Here is a 13,917-nt window from a genome sequence, read left to right on the forward strand (position 1 = left end):
AGACAAAATTAACGATCGAAGTTACATCACATCCATTTGGAGCCCGGCATAAATACTAACCACACTTATTTAGTGACAAAGTATTACTGAAACGCATTTATAATCCATTTTTAACATGTTTTATTGAAATTTAAAAAAAAGGTTAATTTTACTTTACTCCAGTTGCATATGAAAAAACTGATAATAAAATGCTAATTTTTTTCCTTTTTGCATGATGAAATGGGGCAAGTACAATTAACGAGGCTCACACACAATAATTGAGCATATCAAAACCAAAGGCTCTCCAAGCACCACGGCGTAGGAGAGTTGTGAATACCAGACTAAGGGGTCCCATCCCTTCTGTCTAAAATCTATTGGCTTTGTCCTGAACTAGCAAACAGTCATTTTCAAGGACCAAGCAATGCAGATTGGATTCAATGGACCGGTGCGATTGAATTTATGAACCGTCGATGTGTATCGATTATGACCCATATAATAACACCCATGCATTATTTCACAAAAAATTGCCAAAATTTTTATTTTTTGTTATAAAATAATATAGTCTGTATCCCTTCCATACGCACATGCATTCCTGGTCACTGGATCATCATATCCTTTCCGAGTTATTAACTTGAGATATCTAATCTAAGCAAAGCAAAGCGATCTCCATGGAGCTTGTTTGTGCACAAGTGACTATTGCAGCTTTTGCGGGACTTATCTTCTTCCTGTTTTATTATCATCATAGACGATGTTGCAGAGATCCTCTCTTAACCAATTGGCCTCTTTTGGGGATGCTACCGCCGCTTGTCACTAATTTATGGCAGATTCATGATTTTGCAACTCAGGTTCTCCAAAGACAAGCAGGCACTGGGAGCTTCATCGGACCTTGGTTTACTGGAATGAACTACCTCGTCACCTGTGACCCCATGAATGTGCATCACATGATGAGCAAGAACTTCGTCAACTACGTAAAGGGGCGTGAGTTTCGTGAAATCTTTGAAGCTTTCGGGGAGGGGATTTTCATTGTTGATTCTGACACGTGGAAATACCATAGGACGCTTCTCCATTCACTGTTTAAGAATAAGAGCTTTGAAATGTTTCTTGACAAGATTGTGCGAAAGAAGGTGGAAAGTTGTCTCCTTCCTCTTTTGGCTCATGTAGAAAGGAAAGGGATTGAACTGGACTTGCAAGATGTGTATAATCGCTTCAACTTCGACACTATTTGCTCCACAGTCTTGGGAGCAGACCCCAAATGCCTGGCCGTTGACTTCCCAGACGTTGCATGTGAGAGAGCTTTCAATGAAGCAGAGGAGTTTATATTCTACAGACACACGGTGCCCAAAAGCATCTGGAAGCTTCAGAGATGGCTAGGAATTGGACCAGAGAAGAAGATGGCCAAAGCTTGTGAAGTTTTTGACAGGTTCCTCCATGAAAGTATAAAATCAAAAAGGGAAGAGCTGAGCAAAAACAACGAAAAGGAGAAAGAAAACGATGACTTGCTAACATGTTTGATGAGGGAGGAAGAAGGAAAAGATCACGTGGACGACAGATTTCTGAGAGACACAGCTTTTAATCTTTTTGTTGCAGGCAGAGACACCATTACTTCAGCTCTCACATGGTTCTTTTGGCTTGTTGCTAAACACCCTTCTGTAGAAGCCAAGATTCTGGAAGAGATCAAAGAAGAAAAGGAATCCAAAAATCAAGTATATCTCCATGGTGCTCTCTGTGAAGCTCTGAGACTGTACCCTCCCATACCTTGAGCGCAAGGAAGCAATCAAACCCGACATGCTTCCAAGCGGACATGAGGTTGGTCCTCGTACTTACATATTGTTATCTTTGTATGCAATGGGAAGATCTGTAGAGACATGGGGAAAAGATTGCTTGGAATTCAAGCCTGAGAGATGGGTCTCTGAAAGAGGGGGAATCGTTCATATACCATCGTACAAGTTCATTAGTTTCAATGCGGGACCAAGAACTTGCTTGGGCAAGGACTTGTCCTTCATTCAAATGAAGATAATGGCTACTGCTATCTTAAAGAACTATCATATCCAAACGGTGGAAGATTATCCTATTTTTCCCACACTTTCAATAGTGCTTCTAATGAAGTATGGTCTAAAAGTCCGAGTCTCAAAAAGAGAGTGACTGTTAAATTTGTTGGACGAATAATTAAATAATTTCTAATGTTTAATGTTTGAAGTCGTGGAAACTATTATATCTGCCTTAGATGTGTCTGATGTCGTGGAAACTATCATGCTTGTATTACATGGATGCATAAAGTGTAATTTGGAGGAAAGGAAGCTCTAGCAAAATTCATAAGATGTAAAATTTTGTGGGATCTCTATTATTGAATCTGTGTGTGTGTGTGTGTGTGTTGTATAGGTTTTGCCACTATGAAAAGTTTGAAAGGAAAATTTCGAAGCCTCCCTAAAAGGTGATCTGAGTTTTTTTGGCTAAATATTATTCCATTCTGATACTGTGAAGTATTTTTTTTATATGCATGTAATATCCTAAATTATTTTGTGATTTATTTAACACTTTAAAATATTTTTTTAACTTGTTTAGCATCTCAAATTATTGCGGTACAATTGGTCCTTAAAGTAATAATTTTTTTTTTCAAGATCAATTTTGCTCTGAAAATGTTCTTTCAGGAACGATTTTAACCTCACCGTTATCTATTCAAAAAGTTCACTGATTGAATGTGTATAAAACATTTTTAATATATCTTTTTTAGTTTATTTAGGGTGCTTGATACAGTTAAAAAAAATAGTTAAAAGTGCTCAATGAACAGGCAATATACCATAGGATAGTACCTTAATAAATACTTCTTACAGTACTATTTATAAATTCAAGTTTGAAGAAGGGTGTGCTCCATTTTATAAGCTTCAATTTCTGGTTTATCTAAATATTTAATGCTTTATTTATTTATTATCTCTTCTTTACCATATTCTCTCATCACATTTTCTCATATATTCTCTTTTATCATTTTTCTCATTTGTCATAAAGGCATATTTGAAAACAAAACTATATTTCTAATCTATTTATTACTTTTAACTAATTTCAACTAATTATTTGTTATCTGTAAATTAGTTATCTGAAGAGTAATTGACATACCTTATAAAAAGATATTTCTCCCGTCTTTAATATAAGACCTATTTAACTAATTTGATTATATTAAGGAAGTTAGGTAAGTTAGTTAATTATAAAAAATATGACATATTTTTTCGAAAACACCATAATCATCTTTCTTAATATCTTCTCTCACTCACTTACTTGATTATAGTTGAGGGAGTGTCTATAGCAGTAATTTAGGAAAAATTGATAAATATGATAAATGTCTTATATTTATAACTAAAATTAACTTAACAATTAAGTCCTATATTAAGAACCGGAAGAGTACTTCGCGCGGTAGGGGATCAACTTTAAGCCAAGTTTGTTTTCCTCTATATATGCATGTGGTTTTGGTTTTATGAAATGAAATTCACATTGTCATCCAAAAAAAAAAAAAGCCTTGTACCCAAAAAGGTGAATGATGTGTGCACCCACCTAGAATTGGACGACAACCCACATAATATGGTTAATCGGACATTCGTAGCCAATTGATGGCTGTGGTATTCATTGGATGCCTACTTATCATAAAAGCTATTTGCAAGGAGCGGGACCGCGGAAATGGAGGTGGCCAATTGCAATTTTCATAATTGTAAATTCATTTGACATTTCTTTTTAGGTTCTCCCAAAACAAAAAAAGAACAAGATATTTCTCTTAAAAAGTATTTTGTTTTTATCATGTATATCAAAGAAAATTTATAAAATTTACTATTTGCTTATTATTAAGAAAAAAGACTTAGCTATCTAAATACAAGCAGAAGTTTGTTATTTCATTTATCGCAATAAATTATAATTAGGGTACAGCATATATTTAACCTTAATTTCCAGTAGATTGTTTGTATATGACTCATAAACATTATAGCTATTTTGTATGGAATCCCATATAATATACAAACTACACTGTCTAATCTTGTTATTATAAATCTTTTAAGTACCCCTCATTTAAAACTGACCCCTCGATCACACTTTCTCTTAGTTAAATTATAAAGGATGTTTTGAGATATGGTTCATTTATATATTATCATTTTTTTGAAAAAAAAATTATATTATAAGAAATAAAATGGGGAAATTGCAAAAAAAGACCTTCGAATTGTAAAAACGTAGATAGAGACCCTTGACAACTTCACTTTGGGTTTTGACAAGAATAATATGCCCTGAAGTTGTCAAAACCCAAAGTGAAGTTATCAAGGGTCCCTATCTGCGTTTTTACAATTTCAAGGTCTTTTTTTACAATTTTCCCAAATAAAATTACTCCATAAAACCACTTTATAAAACGTAACAAAGGAAGTAGTGTATATATACGCACAAGTGCGAGGAGGCTCACAATAATTGAGCCGACCTAACCAAAAAGTACTTTGAATATTAAACCCTGTCTTTTCAAAGGACAACTGGAGGAGAGTTGTGAGAGTAGCTTTAAGGGCCCATCCCCTTCGTCTGCAACTCTATTGGGTCGACTAGAAACGAAAGAAAGCAACTTCTCCAGAAATAGCAAATAATTGAACTTCAGGTTTAATCGATTTTAGCCCATAGCCCCCATACTGATTCTAGTTTATTTATCTTTGATGAATCAAACTCACTTGCAATAAAAGTCACCAAATTTTTATTTGAGGTTTTCTTTTTCCGCGGATTACAAGAGTTAGCATGCGAAATCAAAGCCACAGTAATCTAGCACACTACTAAGGGTATGTTTGGATTGGTATTAGACAAAACTGACTTCTAACCCAACTGATTTTTATAGCTGAAATTAGCGTAAAAATCAGTTAGTATAATGTAATTTATATTTGGATAAGTGCTTTTAAAAAGTCAGTTGAAAAAGTTAAAAATTATTTAGATGATTAATAGAAAAGTTTGTTTAGTTGTAAAATGACTGAAAAGGGCATAGAGTAGTGTTTGAAATTTTATATTTTTAATGTGATAATAATTTAAAAAAACACATAAAATTATTATGATAAAATATAAATAATTTATTTGTGAAATTATAGAATAAAAATATTTGTTACGGAGAAAATTTGAAAATACATTGTAGATAATTAATTAAATATACATAATGGATAAACATGAATATACATTAAAATTTATTTAGTCTGTAATTAAAGTAAATGGAATCACATAACTAATTAGATCGTAAGTTTTGCACAATTTTCCTATAAGTAGTTAGAAAAGTTGATCCAAATTACATTGAATAAGTCAGTTAGAAAAATTACTTTTTTCCATAAGTCAGTTAGAAAAGAAAAGCCCAATCCAAATAATCTTCTGAGCTATAATAAGCCACAAACCTTAGTTTTATGCTTTTCTGTGTGCTTTTACCATTTGCAACAACAATCCAAACGAGCCCTAAATTAGCGTTAACTAGAATGATCGATATGCTGTTAGATTACAAGGTGATTGGCTTTTTTAAGATTAAAGTTTCTTGGATGCAGATATATGCATGTCCCTTTCTTGTTACATCGTCCTCATCACATGCTGCTTATCCTTTTGGGAGTTAAGTGAAGATACCTAATCTGCAAGTATATCAGGCACCTAATTTATTGACTTAGGAACACAACTTGAACTTCCTATTCGCTATATAAAGTGAACATATCACAAGAGATTGAGTTCATCATTCACATCTCCAACAGCACATAGTACGGCCATGATGCTTGTTTGTGCACAAGTAATTGCAGCTTTTGTGGGACTTATCTTCTTCCTTTTTTATTATCATCAGAGACGATGTTGCAGAGATCCTCTGTTAACAAATTGGCCTGTGTTGGGGATGTTACCGCCACTTCTCACTAATTTATGGCAGATTCATGACTATGTAACTCAAGCTCTCCAAAGACAAGCTGGCACTGGGAGCTTCATGGGACCTTGGTTTACTGGAATGAACTACCTGATCACCTGTGACCCCATGGATGTCCACCACATGATGAGCAAGAACTTCGTCAACTACGTAAAGGGGCCTGAGTTTCGCGAAATCTTTGAAGCTTTCGGAGATGGGATTTTCACTGTTGATTCAGACACCTGGAAATACCATAGGGCACTTCTCCATTCATTGTTTAAGAACAAGAGCTTTGAAAGGTTTCTAGAGAAGATCGTTCGAAACAAGGTGGAGAGTTGTCTCCTTCCTCTTCTGGATCATGTAGAAAGGGAAGGGATTGAAGTTGATTTGCAAGACGTGTTTAATCGCTTCAACTTCGACACTATTTGCTCCACGGTCTTAGGATCCGATCCTAAATGCCTCGCCGTTGACTTCCCAGAAATTGCATCTGAGAGAGCTTTTAATGAAGCAGAGGAGTTTATATTCTACAGACACACGGTGCCCAAAAGCATCTGGAAGCTTCAGAGATGGCTAGGAATTGGACCAGAGAAGAAGATGGCCAAAGCTTGTGAAGTTTTTGACAGGTTCCTCCATGAAAGTATAATATCAAAAAGGGAGGAGCTTAGCAAAAACAACGAAAAGGAGAAAGAAAACGATGACTTGCTAACATGTTTGATGAGGGAGGAAGAAGGAAAAGATCACGCGGACGACAAGTTTCTGAGAGACACAGCTTTCAATCTTTTTGTTGCAGGCAGAGACACCTTAACTTCAGCTCTCGCATGGTTTTTTTGGCTTGTTTCTCAACACCCTTCAGTAGAAGCGAAGATTCTGGAAGAGATCAAAGAAGAAAAGGAAGCAAAATGTCAAGTATATCTCCATGGTGCTCTCTGTGAAGCTCTGAGACTGTATCCTCCCATACCTTTTGAGCGCAAGCAAGCAATCAAAGCCGACATACTTCCAAGCGGACATGAGGTTGATCCTCGTACTGCAATACTGTTATCTTTATATGCCATGGGAAGATCCGAAGAGATATGGGGAAAAGATTGCTTGGAATTCAAACCAGAAAGATGGATCTCAGAGAGAGGAGGTATCGTTCATGTGCCGTCATACAAGTTCATTAGTTTCAACGCAGGACCAAGAACTTGCTTGGGTAAGGACCTGTCCTTCATTCAAATGAAGATTATGACTACTGCTATCTTAAAGAATTATCATATTCAAGTGGTGGAAGAGCATCCTATTTCTCCCACACTTTCAATAGTGCTTCTAATGAAGTATGGTCTCAAAGTTCTGGTCACAAAAAGAGAGTGATTCTTGATTCGTTGGAAGAATAAATTAAATTATTTCTAATGTATGTGTGAAGTTGTGGAAACTATTATATATGCATGTATTACATAAGTTTGAGGTGGTGGGGAACTGTTATGCATATATTATATTGCACGGATGAATAAAAGTATTATAACTTGGCGTATAGAAAGCTCACAAAAGTTGCTATGCTTATAAAGTTTGATGAGGAATTTCTTGATCTGGACGACCAATAACTTGAATGTACATACAGAGAAGTTAGATTAGCTAGAGAATTAATTTGACTAATCTTGGGACTGAACGGGTCAAAAGCGTCTAACTAGTATGATTGACTGATTGGTCTAACTACTAACAAATTCCTCTTCAGTAGGCGCTAACCTAGCACTGACGTTGAATTGCAAGTATAATGAATACAAGAAATAGAGCAACCTATTTTGTGTTGGAACTTCCATTTTCCTCGGTTCCTTTTTTCTTTTCTTTGTTTTTTTCCCCCTTTCTCTTGATTCTTTAAGTTATTCTTCTTAGTTGCGTACTGTTGCATCGCTCCAAATTAAACATGTTCACTTAGATCGGTCATGAACATTCAATGGCTGAAAACCATTCAAAGCACGTGGCCGAATTGGCTTCCTTCAACTCTAAATCTAGACCACACACACCCGCACCCCCTTACGCCTTTAATTAGTTCCCATATACTCCTCTGGTCCTATTTATAGGACAAAGAGAGAATATATTTTTTTTGTCCTATTTATATGATATTGAGAGAAATATTTTGTATGGATGTATAATTTTATCCTTCATTTATTATTGTGTTGACTTTGTTTACATGAGATATAATATATACTAAATAGGGATAAAGTTGAAAACTTGTTGAATTTTAAATAAGAATTAATAAAGTTTAAAGTTTTTCTTAGTCTATGTGAAATATATTTGAAGTGACTTATAAATAGGACCAGAAAAGTATATCTTACTGCGTTTTATCGGATGCAGATTCTGTAAAAAGAGTACTTTTCATATTGGACTTGAATTTTTGTCTTGAGAATTGAGATTCACCAAAATTGAGAATTCTTCAATTCAAGTGGAAGCAAATTAATCACCAAATCCCTGTTGACCCTCAACGTGATTGGGCAGCGTTGAATACTGCTTCCATATGTATTTCCTCTTTTCTTTTGGGTGAAATCTGGACAAGGTTGAAGGATCACTACTAAAAAAAAAAAAACTTTAGACAAAGACTTTTGGAGGTGACAAAAAAAGTCATCATTGAAAGTTGTCGCTAAAAGCACTTTTTGGCGGGGATAAAAACGTTGCTACTAAAACTTATAAAAGTTGCCACCGAGAGACACTTTTAGTGGCAATTTTTTTTTATCGCTGTTGAAAGTTTTCAGCCACGATTGCTACGGTAACGAATTTTTAACGACGACTTTTATATTTTCAGGGGCGATTTTTTGTTGTTGTTGAAAATCAATTTTTTTTGGTAGTGGATCCATTAAACCATAATCCTACAAGTGATACTCATGCTCTTGGCATCCTCTTAAAAAATACTACAAAAATCCCTTACAACATGACAAACTAATATTAGAATCTTTATTGAAAGTATATTCACGTTTAGTGTCCAACAGTATCTTGAATAAATTACCTCTAATAAAAGATACATGTATAGAACAATTACATGTATACCATCAATTAAGTTGATGGTATACATGTAATTAAGTTGTTGACCCCATCAATTAAGTTGCGAATTAATTTCGTTTAAGAAACTTTCTCCTGGACCCATTACACTTGTATGCCACAATAATAAGTGGTGAGAAATTAAAGGAAAGGAAGTTTTCATGAAGAGGACGATTAGTATCAGATTGTAAACTGTGTATGATAATTTGAAGCAAACACAAGCACACCCCACAATAGATGGATCACCTACCCATATTGCGTGTACTATGAGATGGTCCCCATTCAAGTGCACAGCGGGAATCTTCTAGCAGTTACTGTCTATTTATATTTGCATAGCCACATCATATATCTATAGAAGCAAGGGAAAATTTCATTTAATGACCGCAGAAGAGAATTTATATCAATCAACCCCCAAAACATTCTGAAATATCATTACAAGACTAAGGGACCAAACTGAAATTAAAACTAAGAGTAAGATTACAATAATACCCCTCACTTTTATTTTTTTTTTAAAAATAAATATTAATGGACGCAACTGTTCCGGCCACCGGTGCTCAGGTGGTCACTGCCAGAGGTTGGACCTTCGGTGGCCGTTACTGTAGCTCCAGTGGCCGGAATTTTTTTTTCTTAAAATAAGGTGGCCAAGGGAAGGTTTGAACCCATGACCCCTTGGCATACTAAAAGTGATATAACTACCAAGCCAAACAAGCCATTCAATCATGTGATGCAAATAAAAATATATATAACAAAACAAATGCAACTCTCCAAGTATAAGTGAACAAGTGAAATTAGATGATTTACAAGTGAAATTCAACAATTTACAATAAAAATTAGGCAATTTACAAATAACATAATAAAATTCACAACCCTAGATGCAAATGTTTAAGTGCAAATGAGCAAGTGAAATTTGAAGATTTACAACAAAAGTTTATGAATTTACATCCCAAATCTGGCTATTCACAATAAACACGAGAATTCACAATCCAAAATGTAAGTGTTTGCGTGTAAGTGAACAAGTAAAATTCGACAATTTACAAGTGAAATTCAATAATTTACAACAAAAATTTGGCAATTTACAAATAACATAATGGAATTCACAACCCTAAATGCAAGTATTTAAATGTAAATGAGCAAGTGAAATTTGAAGATTTATAACAAAAGTTTATAGATTTACAAGTGAAATTTACAATTTCACTTGCTCATTTGCACTAAACACTTGCATTTGGGGTTGTGAATTCCATTATGTTATTTGTAAATTGCTTAATTTTTGTTATAAATTACTAAATTTCACTTGTAAATCATCGAATTTCACTTGTAAATTCATAAACTTTTGTTGTAAATCTTCAAATTTCACTTGCTTATTTACACTTAAACACTCATTTAGGGTTGTGAATTCCATTATGTTATTTGTAAATTGTCAAATTTTTGTTGTAACTTGTTGAATTTCACTTGTTCACTTATACTCAAATACTTACATTTTGGGCTATGAATTCTTTTGTATTTCTTGTGAATAGTCAAATTTGGGTTATAAATCCATAAACTTTTGTTATAAATCTTCAAATTTCACTTGCTCATTTGTACTTAAACACTTGCATCTGGGGTTGTGAATTTTGTTATATTATTTGTAAATTGCCTAATTTTTGTTGTAAATTGCTGAATTTCACTTGTAAATCGTCTAATTTCACTTGTTCACTTATACTTGGACAGTTGTGTTTGTTTTGTTTTATATATTTTTATTTGCATTACATGATTGAATGGCTTGTTTGGCTTAGTGGCTACATCACTTTTGGTGTGCCAAGGGGTCATGGGTTCAAACCTTCCCTTGGCCATCTTGTTTTAAAAATAAAAAAAATTTCTGGCCACCGGAGGTCCAACCTCTGATGGAGGCCATCTGAGCGTCAGTGGCCGAGCCTCCAACCTTCAATGGCCGGAACAGTTGCGTCCATTAATATTTATTTTTTTAAAAAAATAAAAGTGAGGGGTATTATTGTAATCTTACTTTTAGTTTTAATTTCAGTTTGGTCCCTTGGTCCTGTAGTAATATTTTAGAATGTTTTGAGGGTTGACTGATATAAATTTTCTTCTGTGGTCCTTAAATGAAATTTTCCCTAGAAGCAAAGCCCTCCGTTTGAGTTCATACCAGAAATGCTGGGTTGTGTGCAAGTAATTGCTGGTTTTGCAGCATTTATCTTCCTCCCTTTTCATTTCCTCGAAGCCGATGTTGCAAATCCCCTCTTAGTAGATTGGCCTCTATGAGGGATGTTGCCGCCAGTTCTCATAAATTCGTGGCAGATTCATGACTACGCAACTCAAGTTCTGCAAAGAAATGGAGGTACTGGTAATTTCCTCGGATCTTGGTTTACATCCCAAGAACGTACATCACATGATGAGCAAGAATTTCGCCAACTACATTAAAGGGCCCGAGCTTCGTGAGGATTTTGAAGCTTTTGGGGATGGGATTCTCACTACGGATTCAGATGCATGGAAATACCACAGGACACTCCTTCATTCGCTGCTTAAAACCAAGAGTTTTGGGATGATTCTGGAGAAGAATGCTCGAAAGAAGGTGGAAATAGGTCTTTTTCCTCTTCTGTAGAAAGGAAAGGGATTGAATTAGATTTGCAAGATGCGTTCAGTCGCTTCAACTTTGACATTGTTTGCTCCAATGTCTTCGGATATGACCCAGAAAGCCTTGCCATTGGTTTCCCGCTAGTTGCATGCGAGAGAGCTTTTACCGAAGTAGAGGAGCTTATAATCTACAGACACACAGTGCCTAAAAGCATTTGGAAGCTTCAGAGATGGCTTAAAATTGGACCAGAGAAGAAAATGGCCCGAGCATGTGAAGTGCTTGACCGGTTCCTCTATGAAAGCATAGCATCAAAGAGAGAAAAGATCAACAAAGACAAGGAAAAAAAGTTAAAGAAAATGATGGCTTGCTAACATGTATGATGAGGAAGGAAGAAGGAAAAGAACATGCAAATGACAAGTTTCTGAGAGACGTGGCTTTTAATCTTTTTGTTGCAGGTAGAAATGCCAAAACTTCAGCTCTCACTTGGTTCTTTTGGTTTGTTGGTAAACACCCTTCAGTAGAAGCTAAGATTCTTGAAGAGATCAAAGAAGAAAAGGAAGAACAATATCAAGTATATCTCCATGGTGCTTTGTGCGAAGCTCTGAGATTGTACCCTCCCGTACCTTTCGAGCGCAATGAAGCAATAAAACACGACGTACTTCCCAGTGGGCATGAGGTTGGTCCTGGTACCAAGATAATGTCATTTTTGTATGCAATGGGAAGAAGTGAAGAGGCATGGGGAAAAGATTGCTTGGAATTCAGACCAGAGAGGTGGATCTCTGAGAGAGGAAGCATCGTTCATATACCGTCATTCAAGTTCGTTAGGTTCAACGCAGGAGCAAGGACTTGTTTGGGTAAGGACTTGTCCTTCATGCAAATGAAGATAGTGGCGAGTTCTATTTTGAGGAATTATCAAGCCCATGTGGTGGAAGATCATCCTATTTCTCCTCCACTTTCTATAATATTCCTAATGAAGTACGGTCTCAAAGTTCGAATCACAGAAAGAGTGATATATTGTTAATTTGATGGAACAACGAAGTAAACAATGTCCTCTGTGTGTGTGTGTGTGTGAAGTAGTAGAAACTATTACACATGTATCAGATATATGTTTGAGGCCGTGGAAATTAAACTGTCTTGCTTTTATTACATGCATGGATGAATAAAGTATAATTTGGTAGAAAGGAAGCTCGCAAAATTAGCCTCTAAAAGCGCTTAGCTTAAAAATAGTAACGAGGCTAAGAAAGAATCCCAACTTTAGTTCTCTTGGACATTTTGTTTGGAAAAAGCATTATTCTTTTCATGCTTAACAAGGACGGAAATATAGATAAGAAGTTTTTAGTGAATATCACAGTTCACACGTTCCACTGCATCTTTCTTTCTCTTTTCACCAATACCGGACTCCAAGTAATTAATTTAGAGAGAAACTGTGTCAATTTTTTTAGGGGTCATATGTTTAACAATATGTAACGGTAGATTTAAGCGCAAGTAAATTTTGCATGTAACTGATCTAGAAAGTAATTATATGATGTTATTGATTGGATTGATGCAAAATTTGTAAGCAAAAGGCCCAGAAGTTGGAGGAGAAGTCCTAAAAAAGCATTCTTACTGGCAGAATAAGGTTAAAAAATGGAGATATTTATCTTTTAACGTATCACAACAGATTGATTCCATTCTGCAGAAGCCAAGATTGTTGAATAGATCAAAGAAAATTATCAAATGTATCCTTGTATGGGAAGTTATGAAGAGATATGGGGCAAAGACAGCTTGGAATTTAAGCCTGCACATTTTAGTGGACTCTATTTATTTTTTTATATAAAAAAATCTAGCTTCATGCAAAATAATTTGTGAAGCTTGTACATTTTAGTGGACTCTGTTTCAACTTCCAAGCAAATGTCGAGCAACTATTGATCTATTAATGAATACTCCCTCCGTTCCTTATTATAAGAGACGAATAACCGAATTACGTTAATCAAAAAAACAGTTAAAATTAGTTAAAAACAATTAATATGTAAAAAGTATAATTCTTTTTTCAAAAATACCCTCATTAATAAGGAGAGAGAACATGAGAGAGAACAATGGTAATTTATTAAAAGAAAGAGAAGTGGGAAGGAGAGAGAGTGTGAGTTGGAGACAATAAATATGGGTAAAATAGAAAATCAACACAAAAAAGTAAAGACAACTTTTAAGTGTCTCTTATATATAGGAACATGCCATAAGCACTAAATGTCTCTTATAATAAGAAACGGAGGGAGTATTAAATAGGAAACGGTGGGGGAGGCAATTGGAAACGATAAGCGAGAAAATAAGCATAAGAAACGGCTGTGACAAAAGATTGAAAGTGAAGCAAGGAAGCAAAAGGCAATAATTGGAGATTGGATATGCAAGAAGACGATGAAGAAAGGGCCAAGTTTTTAGGTTTAATAGAGGGTAATTTAGTAACTATCAATTTACATTTTAGGTTTTGGTCTGTTAAAATAAATTAGAGTTTTTAAGATCCTTT

The 13,917-nt window shown here is 35.0% G+C and overlaps 3 protein-coding genes across 3 annotated transcripts; all 3 read left to right on the forward strand.

Moving 5' to 3' along the window:
• The first annotated feature begins 647 nt into the window (after positions 1–647).
• Positions 648–1,739, forward strand: LOC114742554 (alkane hydroxylase MAH1-like). The gene has a single exon (XM_028930781.1). It carries the CDS (start codon positions 648–650, stop codon positions 1,737–1,739), a length of 1,092 nt encoding a protein of 363 aa, XP_028786614.1.
• A 4,011-nt stretch (positions 1,740–5,750) lies between these two features.
• On the forward strand, positions 5,751–7,349 carry LOC114742559 (alkane hydroxylase MAH1-like). Its single transcript, XM_028930784.1, has one exon. The coding sequence runs from the start codon at positions 5,837–5,839 to the stop codon at positions 7,187–7,189; it is 1,353 nt and encodes a 450-aa protein (XP_028786617.1). The 5' UTR covers positions 5,751–5,836; the 3' UTR covers positions 7,190–7,349.
• A 3,825-nt stretch (positions 7,350–11,174) lies between these two features.
• Positions 11,175–12,438, forward strand: LOC114742555 (alkane hydroxylase MAH1-like). Its single transcript, XM_028930782.1, has 2 exons — positions 11,175–11,424; positions 11,873–12,438. The coding sequence occupies exons 1-2, from the start codon at positions 11,175–11,177 to the stop codon at positions 12,436–12,438; spliced, it is 816 nt and encodes a 271-aa protein (XP_028786615.1).
• Positions 12,439–13,917: the final 1,479 nt, after the last annotated feature.

Source organism: Neltuma alba, unplaced genomic scaffold, assembly GCF_004799145.2.
Source record: "Neltuma alba isolate B1F8T4 unplaced genomic scaffold, ASM479914v2 tig00003810_pilon, whole genome shotgun sequence".
Lineage (NCBI taxonomy): Eukaryota > Viridiplantae > Streptophyta > Magnoliopsida > Fabales > Fabaceae > Neltuma > Neltuma alba.

Bases quoted from the DNA above. Each gene is read 5' to 3' on its own strand.
- LOC114742554 (XM_028930781.1), top strand. From the start codon at position 648: ATGGAGCTTGTTTGTGCACAAGTGACTATTGCAGCTTTTGCGGGACTT.
- LOC114742559 (XM_028930784.1), top strand. From the start codon at position 5,837: ATGTTACCGCCACTTCTCACTAATTTATGGCAGATTCATGACTATGTA.
- LOC114742555 (XM_028930782.1), top strand. From the start codon at position 11,175: ATGGAGGTACTGGTAATTTCCTCGGATCTTGGTTTACATCCCAAGAAC. The intron at 11,425-11,872 runs GTCTTTTTCCTC...TTTTTGTTGCAG, and splicing joins TCGAAAGAAGGTGGAAATAG to GTAGAAATGCCAAAACTTCA.